The 19,632-nt window shown below is 38.8% G+C and overlaps 1 protein-coding gene across 5 annotated transcripts in view; it reads left to right on the top strand.

The window, feature by feature from the left end:
• Positions 1-927: 927 nt before the first annotated feature.
• The window catches only part of Klp98A (kinesin-like protein 98A), a 199,562-nt gene continuing 180,857 nt past the window's right edge, over positions 928-19,632 (top strand). For all 5 annotated transcript variants that reach the window (XM_071597477.1, XM_071597475.1, XM_071597478.1 and 2 more), the window contains exons 1-2: positions 928-1,059; positions 1,490-1,559. In XM_071597477.1, the coding sequence (XP_071453578.1) occupies positions 1,013-1,059; positions 1,490-1,559 (117 nt within the window). In that variant the 5' untranslated portion in view covers positions 928-1,012. The remainder of the gene's footprint in view (positions 1,060-1,489; positions 1,560-19,632) is intronic.

Raw genomic sequence — 19,632 nt, 5'->3', positions numbered from 1 at the left:
ACCCCTCCAAGAATGAATGTTGAAAGTTGTGGTTCATGGTGGTATACTTGGGGTCAGACTTTGGTAATTGCACCAATGCCACTGTAATCATACTCCTCCAGTCTCACTTCTCCACCATTCTGCCCTGTCTATTTTTGTATATGCATACCATCTTTTGACTGTACATCCCACTTGATGATGACTTTCAAATGTTAAAAATTGTGTTTTTCTACTCCATACACTTCACAATTTTATGAAGTCATAAAATCTTGCCATATTTATATCACTGTTAAATTTATCCCTACTTTTCAGTATTTGAATTGGATTTCTTCTACCATTAGTCATAGATGATCTTTATTTATTTTAAACTCTTTTGGACCATGCTCATTCAGATTTTGGATCACATTCCTTCTGCTTCCTATCTTCATATCTCTGCTGCTGTCATCATCCATACTAATGGATAGGTCTGAGAAATGTACACAACATATATTGGTGTTTTCTTTATCATTTGAGGATTTATCTAGGTGCAAGGGACCTCCTTTTGCAAAATATCTTTTGATATTCTCCCCGTTCATTTTTTCTTGTCCATCGTAATTTAAAAACCTCTTGAGATTTTTTTCTCTCTTTGGATTAGTTACTCAACACATCAGGAAAAGGTATCAATGTTAAATTTTACTTTATAAAGTTTGTGAAATTTTTGCAGTGAAAGATAACTTAACTTAAATAACTTCGAAAGTTCTTATTAACCGTGAGAACAAAAGTACGGATATTTTGGAGTCATGTTAGGATATTCATATTGAACGCGGGTCTTAGAAGCTCTGCAAGGTACCGCCATCTAGCGAGGAAAATTATTAACAGCGTTAACAGCCAAAGGCGAAACATTTGCTACTCGGACTGACGTTAAATCCAAATGCTGTCATGGCCCCAACCATTCCAAATGTGGAAAGGTTTTGTTGAACCTCATCCAGAGGTATAGAACGTATAAATATCTGTTGGTAGTTCTCGAAAAGTGAGTTTTGTGAAATGTTAAGCTATGGCTTCAGTAAAGGTCGCCGTAAGAGTTCGCCCATTCAATCAAAGGTGAGTAAATTAAATGTTTTCTGTAACTGCTGTAATTCTTGACTTATTTTATTTATTGTCAGAGATATTGACTTCTAATTACAATTGTTGGAATTTACCTTAAACCGCAGTAGCTAGTCAAGATAGTGCAGTGACCGTAGATCATAGATATTTTTCGTTAACATATTTCACTTAGTAAATTTACACGAGAATAATGTTTTGAGTTCATTGTCAGCTGTTTTTTGTCCCTCCCATTGATGAATATTCAAATTATGTGTTTCTGAGCTCGTAATGGAGTTTAAATGCTGAATCTTAGAGATAGTGACATTTTTCCGCTATTCGAAGTGATGTCACATAGTTTTTGACCGAAAAATAATTATTAATGTAGGACTTTTAGTTCTAGTCGTTTTTGCTACAAATTCATGTATCTTGATTTTTTAAATTATTATAGGGAAAAGGATATGGATGCCAAACTTATTATTTCAATGGATGGAAGGAAAACGAGGATTGAGAACTCAAAGGTAAGAGGAATTCATTCGTTTAATTAGATGTTAAATGGACGGTACAATCTTAAACAATTCAGTGAACATTTTGAAATTGGAAATAATCATGCATGTAGCAAAACAGTTAATGTTGCCAAGTCCCATGGTGAAATAGCGGCTTATTTCAGAGCTTTCGTCTGCGGCATTGACAATTACTTCATATACCTTTGACCCTATTTTATAAAAGATATTGTATTTTACTTACATCTGCGTATAACACTTACTTAATAGTGTTACTAAAAGTAAGACTATGTAGACCTTGGCTACTCTTCCTGATCGGTCTCCTAAATTTGCGCCATTCAGTAAACGATGATGCGCATTGTTTTAATTATGCATATTGTAAGTGACATTAATTATTTTTCACCATAACTTCGTCTGGAGTGAGATAATAGCGATTTTTATTATAGATTTTCATTGGGCATTGCACATATGAATATGCCGCTCATATCCCGTACTTTTTTCATGTAAATAAACCCTTCATTTCTGAACTAATGTACTTCATAGTTTTCGGCACGAGAGTTATCATTTTGGTGGGAGAATTTGTATTTTATAAATTTTATCATCTTAGTAGCTAAATATTTTAGGAAAATCTGATAGTATGTGCTTTATTCTACGTTAATCGGAAAACAGTTATATCCTATCAAGTTTTAGCACTTCTCGGTGCGTTTTTTTGTATCCTATGCGGTTAAGCTAATACTGGTTATCTATTTTGTCATACAAGCTCATTTGAAGGCCTGGCTTCGTACAATGGCGATGTTTTTCATCTCTTTATTATTATTTTGATGAGAAAATAGTGATTGTTCAGACTATTACTTTTGTTAAGTTTTTCTCATATTTTGAGCAAGAGAACTTTTCGTTGAAAATGATAGAACTATGTATGACGTGAGGAATGTTTACGGAAAATAACCAAGAAAGCGATGACAATCGAGAGGATTCGCGAGAAAAATAAAATTGCAAATAAACCTTACGTTGGCCATGTGAAATTGAATGGTGTGAATGTAGTAATCATCCTCGTTCTTCAAACAATGGTGACAATAGCTTAAGGGATTTTGAATTAGGTGCAGGACTTCGGTCTCCTGTGGACAATCAGGATATGGCAGGATATAAACAGGGGAAAGGTGAGAAGATGTGATCAGTGAATAGATATTCTGCAAATTCCTCGATCTTTCAAAAACCCCTTGTCATGTAGCACTTTTTATAGCAGAATTTAGCTTAAGTGACGAGCAGGCAGGCGGTCGGAACAGCAATAGTTGTGTCGAAATGCGTAAGCAGTGGTGGGAATCGAAGGATCCCCCGAAATCCTATTAACCTTTCCAAACATTTCATTCTTGTCTTCGATTTAATTTTTTCTAACGCCTTTAAGTTCATTTTACTTATTTTCTATATTGTTTGTTATATTGCGCTGCATATTTTTCTGAAAGTCACTCAGAAAAAGAATGTTGTGCGAATACGTTTTTCGTTGAAACAATTCTAGTAATATCCGAATCACCAGTTCTTTCTGATTGCCCCTTCCCACCTCCAAGATGAATGGTACGTAATCACTGCTACCGTATGAAAATTAACCGATTTTCCCCTCCTGTTTAACAGATGTTTGACAAATGCCAGGTTTTATATAATCTCGTTAAACTGAAGGTAAACTTAAACCTACTTATCTCAATAGTTTCAGCCTCAACTTTGTGGAAGTTCATTTTAATAAATGAAAAAGAAAAACTTTGTTCCAATCCACCACTTTATTACAGGCACGACTAGTGCCTGAGGATGACGCCGTAGCGTCAAAACTAGTCGTACCTGTAATAAATTGGTGGATTGGAACAAAGTTTTTCTTTTTCATTTATTAAACCTACTTATCAAGGCCAAAACTCAAGTTTTATGAACGCTAGCTAAGTACCGATCATTAAACAGTTCAATAACTGACGGACGAATTTACTATGGTTACGGTGTTTACATTCACTAATGAGCGATTAATTATTTGTTTGTAAAATTGAATGCGTCGATAATCTTCACGTGAAGTCAACCTTAGAATTAATTAACGGTTGGATTGAACGAGGAACGAGTATGCAACCTGGCCTAATTGAGATAAATGCGTTCGCCTCTGAGAATCGAACCCTTAACTTTCGGTATGGAAAGGCCGTCCGAATCCATCTGGGATGCCGGTAACATTTGACTCCCCCCCCCCACCCCTTCATTGACTTTAAAACCGCCTCCTACTTTAATCGCATTTGGGAGGGGGAATTTAACTCTTGGTCATATCAACGTTTTGTGTAGTTTGCGATGCAGATATTTAACAGTGTAAAAAATATCATTCTCCTCGAACCCGGGTCCCCTCAATTTGCTTGACATCTTGATACTTCGAAAGGCCCTAGAAATTCACATTGCCAGGGGAACACCTCGGTAGCGTGATTAAAGCACCCGGTCGAAAATCGTGTCTAGGTGAATAATTTGTTGCACTGTGAAGTTCCTTAATATCCTTCCCAGCGAATAGGCTCCGTATGAGTGGCTGTCGCGTCATCTCATGCAGTTCTTTAAAATGCATGGGACGAATGGAAAATTAAATATTTTGGTTTGAGACGCGCATCAGGTATTTTTATGAAAAGATCATCCCCGTCAACTGATTTTTTTAAATGTATGAAACCAGAAGAATTTGGCGTTATGCTTACAAGACTAGAGACTTGAGGCATTTACATATGTTTCCAGTCGTTAGTGGGCATACACGGGTTATTGACTTGCGTATGTAATGAAGTGTGATGGATATGTTAGAGAAATTAGTTTATGAGCCCCGTGATTCACGAAAAGTAGCAGGCAAGACTTAAAAGACTTCAAAAGGGTGCGCGGCAGTAGAAGTACTCTTGCGTCACTGCGATTGAATTATGGTGTACCAAATTAAATTGGGAGATTCGACCACCACCATTGGCTAAAAACAAGGCTGATAGACACGTCACGTGCCAGATTCAAGCTTTCGCTCTTTCCTCGCGCGTTACGAAATCATGACGAATTCGAATCGGAGAGCACGAAAAATTGAACTAACTTAAATGCAATAATTCGATTAATTTTTCCAGCGCGATTTTTATTGTATGATCTACATAATAGGCAGGTATGTGAACTAGAGTTGAATATGAGCTAACGTGTATTCAAGTATTCGTATATGTATAACCAAATATTTCTGCATGTATGGCTTGTGTTCCAACACCCCCCGCCACCCGCCCTTACACCAGCTTACTTGGTATTGTGTAGAGGTAAAATGTCGTATACTTTGGAAAATTACATATAATTTCTACGACGACGGACAGGGTTAGAAATGGCGTTTCAACAATGATAATATATTTCGATCGTTTTACAGACATGGTTGCCCTAAGAATGGCATCTTTAACTATAGTCCTCCCTCATTAGGCTTCGTGGTTTTTATGGATATATATCTATCTATTTCATTCGACGACGGGTTTTTTTATTAGACCTGCCCACCTTCTGCTTCGATAGTTTCCCAAAACCCATATCAGCCCATCTGTCGTCCATGTCACTCTTAATACGAATATGTCTCCGCATTAGTGTTAAAGAATATTCGCAGGAGTCGACGCGGAATTCATATCCTCGGAAAGGATTTGGAGCTCACATCATTTGGGTTGAGTAACTTTCAAATCACCTCTCCCGTTCTTTACAGGTGAAAAACCTGGATATGTTGCCAAAATCACTTCTTAAACGCTGAAACCCGATGAGCAAAAATGTGTGAGTTCCGTATAAATATGGCAGCAGCGGAGTCTTTTAATTTCATGCTCTATTGCAACCGATCGTAGTTATAAAAAGTTTTTGAATCGAGTTTTAATCCCGACGACCGCGTAAATCTGCCTGAATGACTGGATCGGGCAAGAATTGTCTTATTTTTCTCTTAATTTCACTCGAACAACTCACCACCCTCGTAAAAAAACTTCGTAAGTCTGTACCGGACGGTTTTCAAATCCCTCCAGGGTGCTTTTACCAAATTTGGACTTGAATGTGCCACCACGAATCTTTCTGGCGGTTTAGCCATTCGGAGGGTGCGGAGAAGGGATGATCTCTCGACCAATCAGAGGCTCACGGGTTTTGAATCATATTGGGGGAGGGGTTGAATTGGGATTGTGTGTGTGTAGGTCAGTTATCACGAGGGCTCGGAAGGTTGACGCGCCATCGGAAAGAGTTGCGTAAGGAAGAAGGGGGAGGGGATGGGGACGAGAGCACTTGATCGACTCGCGAGCGCCGCGGTCGAAATATATGCACATAAATAAGCAAACTAATACCCCCTGAGTGTTCCTACCACTCGGTATATCGGTGCGGAAGCGGATCTTTCGGATCGAATCCGTTTCATATTCGATCACGCAAGAGTTCAGGATAGAAAAAATAATTTATTTAACGGGAATCTATCGGTTAAGGTAGGTTTCGGAGGGATACAACTACCAAATGCATAAATATCTTGTCTCTCCTAACAAAACGCAACCAAAAATCCTACTCCTCTAACATCCAGCTCGTCCACATCCCTATCCTGTTCCTTCCCTTTCCTTGTTTGCCTAGCATTCTCCCCTCTATTACAGTCTTCAACAACCCACTGCCGATCAATATGATTTGCATCCATTTTTCTTGCTTCCATAGGATTTCTCCCAACAAACCCCTCTCCTCGCCCACCATACCGAGTACTTCCTCATTTGTTTTCTTCTCTGTCCATTTCACCTTCTCCATTCTTCTCCACACCCACATTTCAAAAGCCTCCAATCTACGTCTATCCTCCTGCTTCAATGACCACGTTTCCGCACCGTACATAGCTACGCTCCATATCAAAGTTTTTACGAGTCTTTTCTTAACATCCTTACTCAAAGTCCCCGTCATCAACTCCCTCCTCCTTGTGAAAGCCTCTTTGCCTAGCGCAATTCTTCTCCTTACGTCCCTGCTACTTTGACCGTGTTGGTCCAAGGCACTACCGAGATACGTAAACTCTTCTACCTGCTCTATTTTTTGCCCACCTATTTTAATGTTAAGCTTAGCCTTTTTCTTTCTAGAAAATCGCATAACCTTTGTTTTATTAATATTGATTCTCATCCCATACCTGTCGCACTGAATTTCCAATTCACTCAGCAATGCCTGCAACCCCTTGGCTGACTGACAAACTAAAGCTTGGTCATCAGCAAACCTAACTGATTTTACGAATTCCCCGCCCACTTTCATCCCTACCTTCCAGTTCTTCCCATGCCTCTTTGATCATTTCCTCTGCATACAGATTGAACAGCACCGGCACTGCATTGGCATCTTCGCATTAAGGAGTGGTCTTTAGATCTGTTCTTCACCAGGAAAAATCGGGTCTTTTTAGTGACAAAAAATAAATAGGATACTACTATATTTCCTGGTCACTTGTCCACGTAATGATTATCTGTGCTTGTGCATGGAATCACAGGTGAATGCGACATCTTGTTTTGAAGTATTACGGCATCATCATTTATCAGATGGTACGTTAATGTGCGCATGTTGTTGATCATTCCTCATCCTGCGGAAAGTCACTAGTTCTAATTACTGAGTAATATGCCAGTTACTGAAAACAGTATTAATTACAGTAACATGCACGTATAATATCTTCAACCGAGTTAAGCCCAAATCAGTTTAGGTTATCTTTTTCAATTATTAACTTGCTCGGAAGTGATTTATTTTTAAGGTTTTCGCGACGATATTCGGTAGTTTTCTTTTTTATTCGTGATTTATGAAGTAGTTAGGGTGTTATCCGTTCAAATTCGCCCTGCATTCACTTAAATAACGCTTCGACACATCGATGGCGATTTTCGGAAATGAAATTCGGAGGCCATGCGTGTTTTACTCCACTTCGTGGCGTGACTTTGGTCGATTACGACCTGAAATGTCCCATTCCGAGGTCGGTGATATTTATACTATCTTTCGAAGGAGGATTGTGAGAGTAGGTGTGACGACAAAACCCGCTTTTTGTCCACGTTTCAAACGAATCATCGATATATCATGTGGGCTTATCAAGGTGACGATCGTCTTAATCTGGCTGCTGGATCGATTTTCGAATGTTTATGGATTTGGATGAAGTTCGACAAATGTGTTCCCTAAATACGAGTTCCTCGTAACGCAGATATTCGTTGGGTAGAAACTTTTTGTTGCTGGCTTGGTTTTTATCAGTAATTGTAGGTTTAAAAATTTGATTGAGGTAAACAAACTAAGGTAACCATGTGATGATATTTTTGCGGACATCCCCCGTTAAATCCACTCCCTGCGTCTACACTTAAAGCTGAAGTATGATATTAAGACTGTTCTAATCTTAAAAGAGGATACGGTTTTTAAATCTATTCTCCCTACCGATTTTGAATGTCTTATACATTCGATTGAAAATATTTCCGATTCGAATTCAAAATTCGTACGGATTCTACGGATTTAACACGATTTCTAATGAACGCAGAAGTTCCTGGTATTATCCTTACGTCCCTTGGATTTCTAAGAAAATGGGATGTTTACTCTCAAATTTGATGTGAAATTAGGTCCATATTTTAGGTAGTAATGAGAAATCGAAAGGAAAGTCGAAATCACTCAATGAATGTCCAATATATCATCTCGAGCGTTATTTGGTGGAAATATTTATATCCCTTGGAATAAAACAATAGCACGACTAATTTTTCACCTAATTTAGTGTGAAATTTCATTTGTTTTTTCTTTTATTTTGGTAAGTCAAGTCTTTAACCTCACAGCAATGCCAGGTTAGACATCATCCTTTTTTTTTGAGATGCTTACGGCGACGATTAAACCAAAATAGTTTGCTTCCATTCGAGTAAGCCGTATGTTTTGCTATGAAGAAATTATTAGAATTAAGCCTTAATCTGGTGCTTGCACCATGTGCCACACATCTTTTGGTGAACCTCGGAGTAATTATGTAGGTATAGATTTCCCCCGACATCATGTCGGAAGTGGGAAGCCTTAATAAATCAGTTTATCCGCTGTCCTAACAATACTTTTAGTATTTAATCGAAACATGGAAATTCAGACCGACTGTTGAAGTCATCGAATGACGGACGCTTCCTGCCGCTTCTTCTAACACGGGAAAATAACGATGTACAATCGCCTAAAATAAAAATCGCCCCTTGAGAACTCGCTTGTCTTTCCTTTCCCGCAAACCACATCCTTACAACCCATTATTCCAACGACGACTCCAAAACCCTCGAAAAAAAAACTACATCGTCTCTTTTTGATACCTTAATCATCCACTCATCCTTTGGTGTGGCTCTTTAAATGCATTAAGACAACTCTGGCAATTTATATATGTATTCGTACCTTCATGTATGTCCATCTACGTACGTATATACTGGACAGGCCCATTTATAAGCAGATGTTAATTTGATGCATTTCGTAGTGAAAAAATCACCCATAAGTTCAAATTTAAAAAAAATCGTTCCTCAAGTGATCATAGAGAGTAGAAGTTGGGATTATTTTTCGTTGCGTTTGAATGAGTTTCCGTTAATTTTAATTTGATGTCTGTCGTTCGTAATTTTCAATCAGATTTCATTGTTAAGTGTGTTGTTTACATTTTTGTCTAATTCTGTTGTTAGTAAGATTATTTTTAGTTGTCTACACAATTATATTGTTTATGTTTTTTATCCAATATCCTTTTTAGATACTATCATAATTTGTTATGTTAACTGGGCAAATGTTTACTAATTATTCGAAGGTGGATTTGCATGCTCAAATGTTTGAATTCCGAGAGCGTTAATATGGACTTTTTCTCCAACGATTAATCAACACCGTGAGCTGCGAAACGTCTGATTGGAAACATAACGATTTAGGCTCACCATTAGTGGACAGAAAGATAGAATCGGACCATTCCGACAGGATAGATAGATGTATTTTTAACAGTTATTTTAAATGATCACACCTCTAGAACATTTGTTTTAAATTCTTCCTGTCGATTTTAAATCTCGGCCGGTCGATTTGCACTGTCGCACGTTGAAAAAATACGCTTCTCAGCTGTTAAGGCTATCCAACGGTTGCCTTTGACGGTAGAAATTTGAAAACATGAGTCATTCCTAATGGAGACGCGTGACCCCGACCACAACGAAATGTCGTGGGTTAAGAGTTCATCCCTCGCTGTGAAGTCGTGATGTCATGTAACGGATTTTTTCGGAGAGTGATCTCACACACCGCACGTGCCGTCCCTGCAGAAAATTCACTTCAAATGGCCAGGTAAAGATTGCAGTGTTGCTGACAAAAATATTTTTTTAAATTTACGTAATTAATTATTGTTATTATTGCGTAGCGTATCCTTTAAGGTAAGGTTGTGTGTGGGCACTAACTGAACGACACATTTTCTTATCTCTCAAATAAAAGCACAACCTGACATCCTACTCTACAACAAACCCCTCTTCATCTCCGAATGCTTCCATCCTCCCTTCATTCCGTCCAACATCCCTATCTTATTCCTGCCCCTTCCTCGTTTTCCTAAGATTCTCCCATCTTTCACAGTGTTCAAGATCCCATTGTCTAGATCTAGTTTAGTATGTTTAGTGAAATGCGAGGGTGCGTAGCAGGGAGTAATTAGACACCCGACTACTCTTGACCAAAAACACCGTTCCCTCATAGCGCTTTCGGACAAACATTATTGGATCCTGATCCCTTATCGTTCTTGAGAAATTTGACGTCTTCAATGTTACTGTTCTGCACTTAATCTCTCGAATTTTAGTAACATGATCACTTCTGTCGTAATATGATGGGTCTAATAAAAAATTGTCTATATCATTGCTACTGAATCATCCAATTTATGCAAAGGATCTAAGCTATAATTTAGAACTAAATGCTTTGCACCCATCTTTCCTGGCGCCTTTGGATTTCTCCCATTAAACCAGTCTGCAACAAACCACTGCCGATCAATATGCTCTGTATCCATTTTTCCTACCTCCGTATAATTTCTCCTAACAAACCCCTCTCCTCCCCCACCATACCTAGTTTTACCTCATTTGCTTTCCTTTCGGTCCACGTCACCTTCTCCATCCTGCTCCACACCCAAATTTCATAAGCCTCCAATCCACGCCTATCATCCAGCTTCAATGACCATGTTTCCGCGCCGTACATAACCACACTCCATATCAAAGTTTTGACAAGCCTTTTATTAAAAATCTTACACATAGTCCCTGTCATCAATTCTTTCCTCCTGGTGAAGGCTTCTTTCCCAAGTGTATCCCTTAATTTCCTTGCGTACCTACTACTTTGACCATTTAATCCAAAACACTTTCGAGATGGGTAAACAAATCCACGTGATCTAGTTTCTGACCTCGATCTCACCTGATGTGGCTTAGGTGAGTCAAACTGAGCGTATAGGAATAAAATAAAATAATATATACCGGGAAGGATTGGAGAAGAGCCACCAGGATTCGTGGTACATCTGAGTCCTGTTGCTCAAAGCCATTTGACAAGTACTGCGAACATGAAATCTACTACTTGTAATAAATGGTTAAACTATCTCTTAAGTAATACGTGTCATGTTACCTTCCACTGTTCTAAATTCAAATTAGAGCAATCGATTGGAATAAATATGAATGAGGGAAAATATTTAGAATGAAATAAAAAATATATTCGTCCAAGAACAAATTAATGGTCCTCCCAACAATTCAGTTTCTTTTACTTTCCTTGAAGGTATAAGAGCTTTGCCTCCATTAAAAAAACTTTTATTGCTTTCGTTTACAGTTTAAACCAATGATATCCGTGGAAACAGTAGCAATTGTTATATGATTCCAGGTAAACAAGATGGCGTATTTCTGGAACTGCATTTATTATTCTGACGTAAGGGAACGTGAACCGTAATCGATTCTCGAAGGAACCTGGTTTTCTTCCGTATGAGTTGGAAGTTATTTTTCTCTCCAACTGATACTCCAGTGTCATCACCCTGGGGTATCAGTCTATAGCTTTGTTTGTTTCCGCTCCCCTGCCTATCTCTCTCCAATCCAATTACTCCTTTACAGGCACTATTTACCAGCAGTGAGTGCCCGTTGAGCAATATGGTATGCTTAGTACGTTTCCAAGTACACTTTTTCCTTGCGGACGATTCGTTCGTCTTCCGGGATCTTTTTAATATAAGCTATCGGAGAAAGGCGTTACGCGCTCGTAAATAAACTCGAGCAGGAAATTAAAAGAGGGATAGTGTACATACGATTCGAGGTTGGTTGATGCGCAGGATACGACTTACCCTAATATCCCGTTTCCTTTCCCGCAGCCGAGAATATGGAGTCTACCTTTAAACAGCCCTCCAGCCGTCGTTAAGGAGAAGGAATAAAAAGGATTTTTTCGCTTCATCAGGAAGTGTTTATTAGGAGATTATTCACCGTTGGGGCTTACATTTATTGTAAATACACTACATGGCGGAGAGTACTAGCCTATGCGCGTTAGATCAGGCATTGCATGTGGCGCATTTTAGGTTTCCCAGGTGATAAACAATAACGCAAGAATCTCTCATGATCTTATTGGAGCACGCAATTGAACCAATCACATTTCAAGATTTCAATTCGAAACTGCTCTCACCATATAAATGGAGAAATTGAATGAATTACGCGGAATGCTTTTAAAAATTGTCATATTATATAAGTAAATAATGAATAAATCAGGAAATAATTATGGTGACCATATAGTTGTCGACAAATCCCTGAAAATCGAAATATTTCTTTTGCTGTGAAGATTTAATCAAGGATTGTGTTAAGATTTAATCATCTGGATACCTTTGTGTGAAACGAACCGAACTCGCTGTCGTCATCTCAGATATTTAAGCCGAGGAATACTCTTAAGAAGCTCTACCGTCTATCCTGTTACATTGATACCTTCGAAGTTCTTTGTAATAGCGTCTTCTATTACTTCCCGTGGTAATTAATACTGTGCTTCCGGTCGATTCTTAAGGTATTCAAAATCTGTAATTGGATTTGAGAAAAAATAGGAGCGCACGTGCATGCATACTAACTGGAGAGCATGGTAACAAAACGTCTATTAATTTTACTATAATTTTTTTGATTAAATAAAAGAACTTGTCGCTAATCAGCGAACTCAACCGTATGTTAAATGGTCTTGGCCGTGCTTCCTTTCAGTGTGATGATGATGGAAACAAGTGTAAATTGCATCTTTAATTCCTTGAAGATTTTATTCTCATGGCTTTAAGTAGTAGAAATTACATCCTTTGTGTATTTTATCATTTTGTATCGCTTGCATTCACCCAAAGTCTTCTATTTCTTTTTCGGCATGAAATAATTTAGAAATATTCCGAGTTTCAGAAATGTAACACTCGATTTAGGATTTTTCGAATACTTGGGTACTCCATTAATACAGGGTTGCGAATCTACATCTACTCAAATACCCAGAGATCAATCAAAAAGGTGTGTGGCAGGGGGTGAAAGCACCAGTTGGGATGGGTGAACGTTAAGGGAACGGGATAGTGTTTAAAGGGGCGAGGGAAAGGGGAAGAAGAACATCCATTTATTTCCTAAAAATACGTGCTTCGTGGTGCACGCATATATAAATTTTATCGGAAACCTTAGTTTTTAAACGAATGTTAAAATTACCGCAAGAGATGTTTTTCGCTTTTTTAAAGAGTGTATAAAATGAACCACAATCACTTGTATATATTATGTGTGATATTAGATTATATATATATATATATATATATATATATATACATAATTATATATATATGTATGTATATAATGCATACATATTATATATATAATATATTAGGTATATATTATAAATAAATATAATATATTATATATGTATATATATGTATATATACATATATAAATAATAAAAATAATATATATATATATATATATATATATATATATATACTCATATATACAGAAACAGATATAAGGAAAAGGGATAGGAACACACATAATGGACGAACACAATAAAGGTGGGGAAGGCGGAATCGAACGGATCACAAGAGTAGAAATATTTTTACTCTTGTGATCCGTTCGATTCCGCCTTCCCCACCTTTATTGTGTTCGTCCTTTATATGTGTTCCTATCCCTTTTCCTTATCTGTTTCTGTATATATGAGTATTTATTCGCCGTTTGGCGGGATTTCGTGTTTGAATATATATATATATATATATATATATATAACCATAAACGCAGTAATCAACCTGAAGGTCGGTTTGGTAGTTGATTGTAGAGTTCACCCAGCAATAAGCCTGATGGCGTGTGAAATTCACACATCAGGGAAGGGGGGGGCAGTTCCTTTCCCTATATATACCTGGCATTTTCCATGTATACCTGCGTCTTTTGTGGTGTCTAAACCAAGTGTTGGTGATGACTGACCCCTGTCTCCTGCAGAACTCAACTGCTTTCTCCCCGCGGTCATTCCTCGTGCCTAAACCGTAGTCCCCCACCTCATCACCATCTCTTCCTTCGCCTACCGTCGCATTCCAATCCCCCATCACTATCAAATGTTTCCCCGCAGGAACACACGCGATTATGTCCTCTAACTGGTCGTATATCCTATCGACCTCTTCTTCCTTATGGTTGCTCGGTGGCATGTATACCTGTATAATAACTAAGTTCCTCGGTTCTGCTTTTATCTCCACTAGTAATATTCTATCCGTTACCTGTTGTATATTGACTACGCTTCTTCCTACCTCTTCATTTAATACTATGGCAACCCCTCGTTGGCTCTCGTCCCCACCGCTGTATATTATTCTATACTTATCACTCCAGTAATCCCCGCTATCTTTCCATCTCACCTCGCATATACCTAAAATATCTATATTTCCCCTTTCCATCTCTCGCTTAACATTCTCCAATTTCCCTGTCCTCACCATTGTCCTAACATTCCACGTTCCTATTCTAACTAATTTGGTCTTCTTCTCCTGCGTCTTCTGTCCTGCTGCTGCTGGTTTTCCCTTGCAAGGGTTTCGTGGGATGACGACCGTGGAAGCCTTGCCTCCCCCGCTGCCGGGCACGACACACGGCCGATTGGGCCGAGCCCCGTGGTTGCCAGGACTCAAAATATCTATATTGTCCATCACATTGTTCTTGGGAATGATAATTGAGGTGGTTTCCCGTTGCCTTCCTCAATAGTGATTTTAACGTGACACCATCACTTACTGGCCGCCCCACTGGGGTCAGACGCCATTGCAGCCGCCTCACTGAGGAACAGACGCTGCGTGGACTACCTTTCGTCTGGCTCCTAACCTTCGACCTATCTGTCATGGGTGACCCTACCAGGAGCAATTTTTATTACTCCCGCCAGCACAGCTCTAGGGGTCATCGGAACGCACAAGCCCTTCCACCACGTCAAGGTTGTAGTCCGGGGAGGGATATATATATATATATATATATATATAATAAATATATAATATTATCATCAGTATTTAAATCTTAAGATTGGTTTACCATTGCAGCCCTCCATTCTTCCCTATTTATTGTTAAATCCCTCCTCCTCTGATATGTTTCCTGTTTTACGTCCTTATTAATTTGCCCTATGTACTTGTCTCCTGGCCTCTCACTTAGCCTGTCCTTTTGATCTTCAGCATCCTCCTCCAGTACCATACTTCAAATGCTTCTTTCCTTCGTTTGTTCACGTTACCAATATTCCATGTCTCCGACCGTAAAGTGCCATGCTCCAAAGGAACGTTTTGACGAGTAGCTTCCTTGTTTGTAATCTTACGAGTCTTTGAGCATAGTAGTTGCCTCTTCTCAATGAACGCCTTCTTTCCTTGAGCCATTCTTTGCTTGATGTTGGTCGAGTATCTTCCATCCCATGTTCTGCTACTGCCCAGGTAGATGAAGGATTCACTTGCTCTAGTTTCACTCCTCGAATTGTGATATCTGCATGCAGATGTCCTTTATATGTGTACATATATGTTTGTATGTGTGCATGAATGGTTGGTGGCCTAACACCTCCCGCCAATCGCCCTTGGCGCAGTTTGCTTGGTTTTGTGTAGATGTGTATCAGCCAAGGTGATACCCAGAATGCCTTTTTGTTAGGGCGCCTCTTTGCTTTTTTTGGTGCGTTCCAAATTAGAAAGAAACCCCTAGTGGGAAGAAGCCCTCTGCGGAAAGATCGAATCTTTCGATCCTTGAACTTTTTTTTCTCTTTCTCTCTTGATATCGTGTTTCTCAATGAAATTGCTTTTAGGTCTGGAAACGGCGATTGGGAAATCCTGAGGTGAAGGCTTATGCGGTCACTTTCGTGTCAAGTCCCGCACGCTTCGTTTTTTTGCCCCAACCGTGGTTTAAATGTTTACGCCGCCTCCTCAAAGTGCGGGAAACCTTTTCTATACTTACAAAAAAGGCGCTTGGATAATCCATACGAAATATTTGGAAAGGTTTTTTTAATTTAAAAATCGGTAGGATGTAAAAAGCGTACTTTTTTTAACCGCCGGGGCAGGTTGTAATTTGGAAAGTGTTGAATGTACAATCAGTCCCATTGTTGGCGAGACTATTTCGACCTATGTGTCTGTTTAAATGGTGAGCCTTAAAGACGAAGGGAAATTTCTTTAGAAGGGTCATAAAAAAATTGAATGAATGAGTAAGGGAGAGAGGTCTAACTTCACTTAATTAGGATACGCGGCAAGTATCTGGAATCCATGAGATAAGACTTCGTTAGTTTCGTTAGTTAGATTAGGCTGGGAATCCCCTGGTCTGCAAAGAAAGCACGCGAGATTTTAAAGACTCTAAGAAGGTGCAGGGTGCTTTAGTTTTCTTTGCCACACCGAGGGAATTTTATAGCACCAAATTATATATTGGTTGATATCCATCAATCACCATTGGATAAAACAGAGATAGATTTATGTAGACACCATCGTCGAGAGGTTCAAGTATGGTACTTGGTCTTCCGTGGTAAAATGCATGTCGTGACAAAAGCTAACCCAAGAGCGCGAAAAAATTAAAATCAACCTTAATATTAGAATTTAATGAATTAGTCCAAGGTATGTACACCCCTGGACTACCGCGACTTCATATATGTATGTGTGAGTGTGTGTGTGTGTATATATATATATATATATATATATATATATATATATATATATATATATATACATATACATGTGTGTATGTATATAAAACAAACTTTGACAGAAAGAAACAATATAAGAACTCATAAAAAGATCACTCACACGTTATTTCTTGATAATTTCGACAGAATTCAACTCCGTCTTTATCGGAAGAAATAGAAGTAATGACTCATCACTTCTATTATATCTTCAGTCATTACTTCTATTTCTTCCGATGAAGACGGAGTGAAATTCTATCGAAATGATCAAGAAATAACGTGTGAGTGATCTTTTTATGTATTCCTATATTGTTTGTTGCTGTCAAAGTTTGTTATTCAACACTTCCGTGTTACTTCGACGAAATCATCTATATATATATGTACGTGGGTCACGGTAGTCCAGGGGGTAGAGCGTTGGACTACTGACCGGAGGGTGCGAGTTCGCTTCCTGGTCAAGGCTCTCTGAGCACCTACAGCTCCATCCAAGCTATGTGATTTTTCGGGTACCAGATCTTCCTAGGAAACCATAACCGGCACAAGTGATGGGTGAATTTCACACGCCGTTGTTCTTAGTGCTTGGTGAAATCTATCATCACCTACCAAACCGACCTTCGGGTTGATTGCTGTGTTTATTGTTTTTATTTATGACGTTCCCAACATTAACTCAGTGGACAACGAATGTATGTGTCCATTTGGTTTTGATTGCCAATAATTCTCTGAAAGTACCATAAAATTAGTTCGGAAAAATCATGTATACTGCACATGACCCAATCACCCTTTCTTTTAAGAAGCGGAACCAATTTAAAGCGTAGGAGTGAGAAGGTTAAGTGAAAGTCTTCTCAAGTTATTTTCGTCAGAAAGAGGTTTTTTTATATCGTACTGTTGTTTCGCGCTCTCGTGAATGCAAAAATATAATCCTACACGTGATTCTTTGCACTTTTCGATCGACATTAAAACGAAAAAAAACAGAATGATCAGCGAATCTCCTTCGGTGATTCCTCTTAACCCGCGAAAAGGACGGCCACTAAATAGAACTCCGGCGTCGAGGGCACTGTTTCTTAACCATAGACCGCAGGAACTCTCTTAAACTTTCCACGCGAAAAGCGAACGGTTTTTCGGGACGGTGAAATTACTAGGGCAACAAAAGCAACCTGAAACCTCAGGCCGACCGGATCTATCCAGTACAAAAAAAAAACAGCAGAAGAAGGCTATAGCGTGCTCCGTGTTTGGTGTGAGGATATTGCCTGCGAAACTCTTTGACTGTAAAATTGCAAAAGTTATAACCCAGGTATTGGTGGTGTCCCTCTAGTGTAGCCTCACGGTAGGTCGCAGTGTTGCCTTAGAAAATATGAATACTCGGTGTATAGATCTTTTGAATTAGATACGGGAGAAGAGACGTTTCATGAAACAACTCCATTATGTGCGATTTAAAATCAGACATCTTTCGCCTTCATGCATCTATTTAATTCCCGATCGTATTAAGAATGTTAAATTGCAACAATTTCTGAGTGTAAAAACCATTTGCCTTAACCGGGCTTGTTGCATTGTAATTCACACTTAGACGATGACTCCGATAGAAGTTACCTTCTTGGCATCTCCCGTAGTTTTTTGGAATTTGTCAAAGATTGTTGAAGGCAAAGAAATTTTTTTTCATGATTAAGGGTCCGGGTTCGTGGTTTTGTACCCATTTTCATGGTGCCTTTGGTTTACGATCCGAAATAACTATTAATTTACAAGTAGCGTGGGAACTTCCTAATTATTTCTAAATTTTTTCGTAACTTCTTGCTTTCATGTCCCCCCCCTCTCTCTAAAGTCCATCCTTTATTCCTCCGCATACCCAACGTCTTCTCCCTTCTTTATATCACGGGCCTTATCAAAACACCTCCATCATGCCTTTCGATGCATTTCCTCTATTCATTTTATTCAGCCTATTTCGGATTTCCCCAACAGTGACTTCGTCTCCTCGCAGCCCAAATTGGAAACCTCGGAAGTTTTGTATTCCTCTATTGGTTCAACCTATTTTCTCCATTCTTCTCCGCTACTTGTCCGTAAAAAGCATTACGCTCCGCATTAGTCTTAACACATTCTTTTCTTTGCGTACTCATGCGTGTTGCATATGCCTCTTTCGCTAACGCATTTCTTCTCCTTACTACCATTTGCAATGCCCCTTTTTCGCTAAAATACTGTCCAAATGAAAGAATTGCTGAATTGCGTAGATGTAGATTTATAATACCCTTCTCGTAGACAAAAATTATCGGATTAACTTGCCATATATTTCCAAAACACACGGTTATTTGGTTTTTAACTCGATGGTGGGCCTTAAACGTGCCAACATTTGGAAATGCGCTGGTCTTTTATAATCTGCACTATTCTCTGACTATAAGAACACTGATTAGTCTCTCACAATCTACATCTACATCTTCATCGACACCCCGCAAGTCGCCACTAGGGCGTGTGGCTGGGGTGGTGGGGCAACAGCCAATAGCCATACACGGAGAATACTTATTTTAATCGTACACTTGAATACATGCTAGCCCATATAATTTAACTCTCGTGCTTATACATGCCAATATACACTATGAAGTACATTTTACGTATGAATAATTCATTAAATTCTAGTGTTAAAATTAATAATTTTTTTCTTGCTCTTAGGTTCGTTTTTTTCATGGTTACTTATCGTCCGAGGAAAGAAGGAGTACTTGAATTTGTATATACGTATGTTCATAATTGTACCCTGCAAATCTCCGCTAGGGTGTGTTACAGAGAGTGATTACTAATAAGACTATTTTTGACCCAAAATATTCCCCCCCCCCTTGGCGCGATCAGACGTCATTCTCCTCCCTTATCGTTGGTAGGGTAAAGATAAAATGAAATCTTAAATCTATCTGTTCTGCATTTAATCTCTCCCAATTTCATTGACATGATCTCGTCTACCGTAGTACGATGGGATCAATAATACATTTTCTACATCATCCTTAAAAGGAGACATCCTTCCAATCATTGTAAGAGATTTAATAATTAATTTAATCTTCGCTTATTTAAGTGATTCCCAATCTAGTTCATCTAA

Source organism: Hetaerina americana, unplaced genomic scaffold (assembly GCF_022747635.1).
Source record: "Hetaerina americana unplaced genomic scaffold, ioHetAmer1.1.p SCAF_9, whole genome shotgun sequence".
NCBI lineage: Eukaryota > Metazoa > Arthropoda > Insecta > Odonata > Calopterygidae > Hetaerina > Hetaerina americana.
The sequence above is the reverse complement of the archived record's forward strand: the minus strand, read 5'-3'. Positions and strand labels throughout refer to the sequence as shown.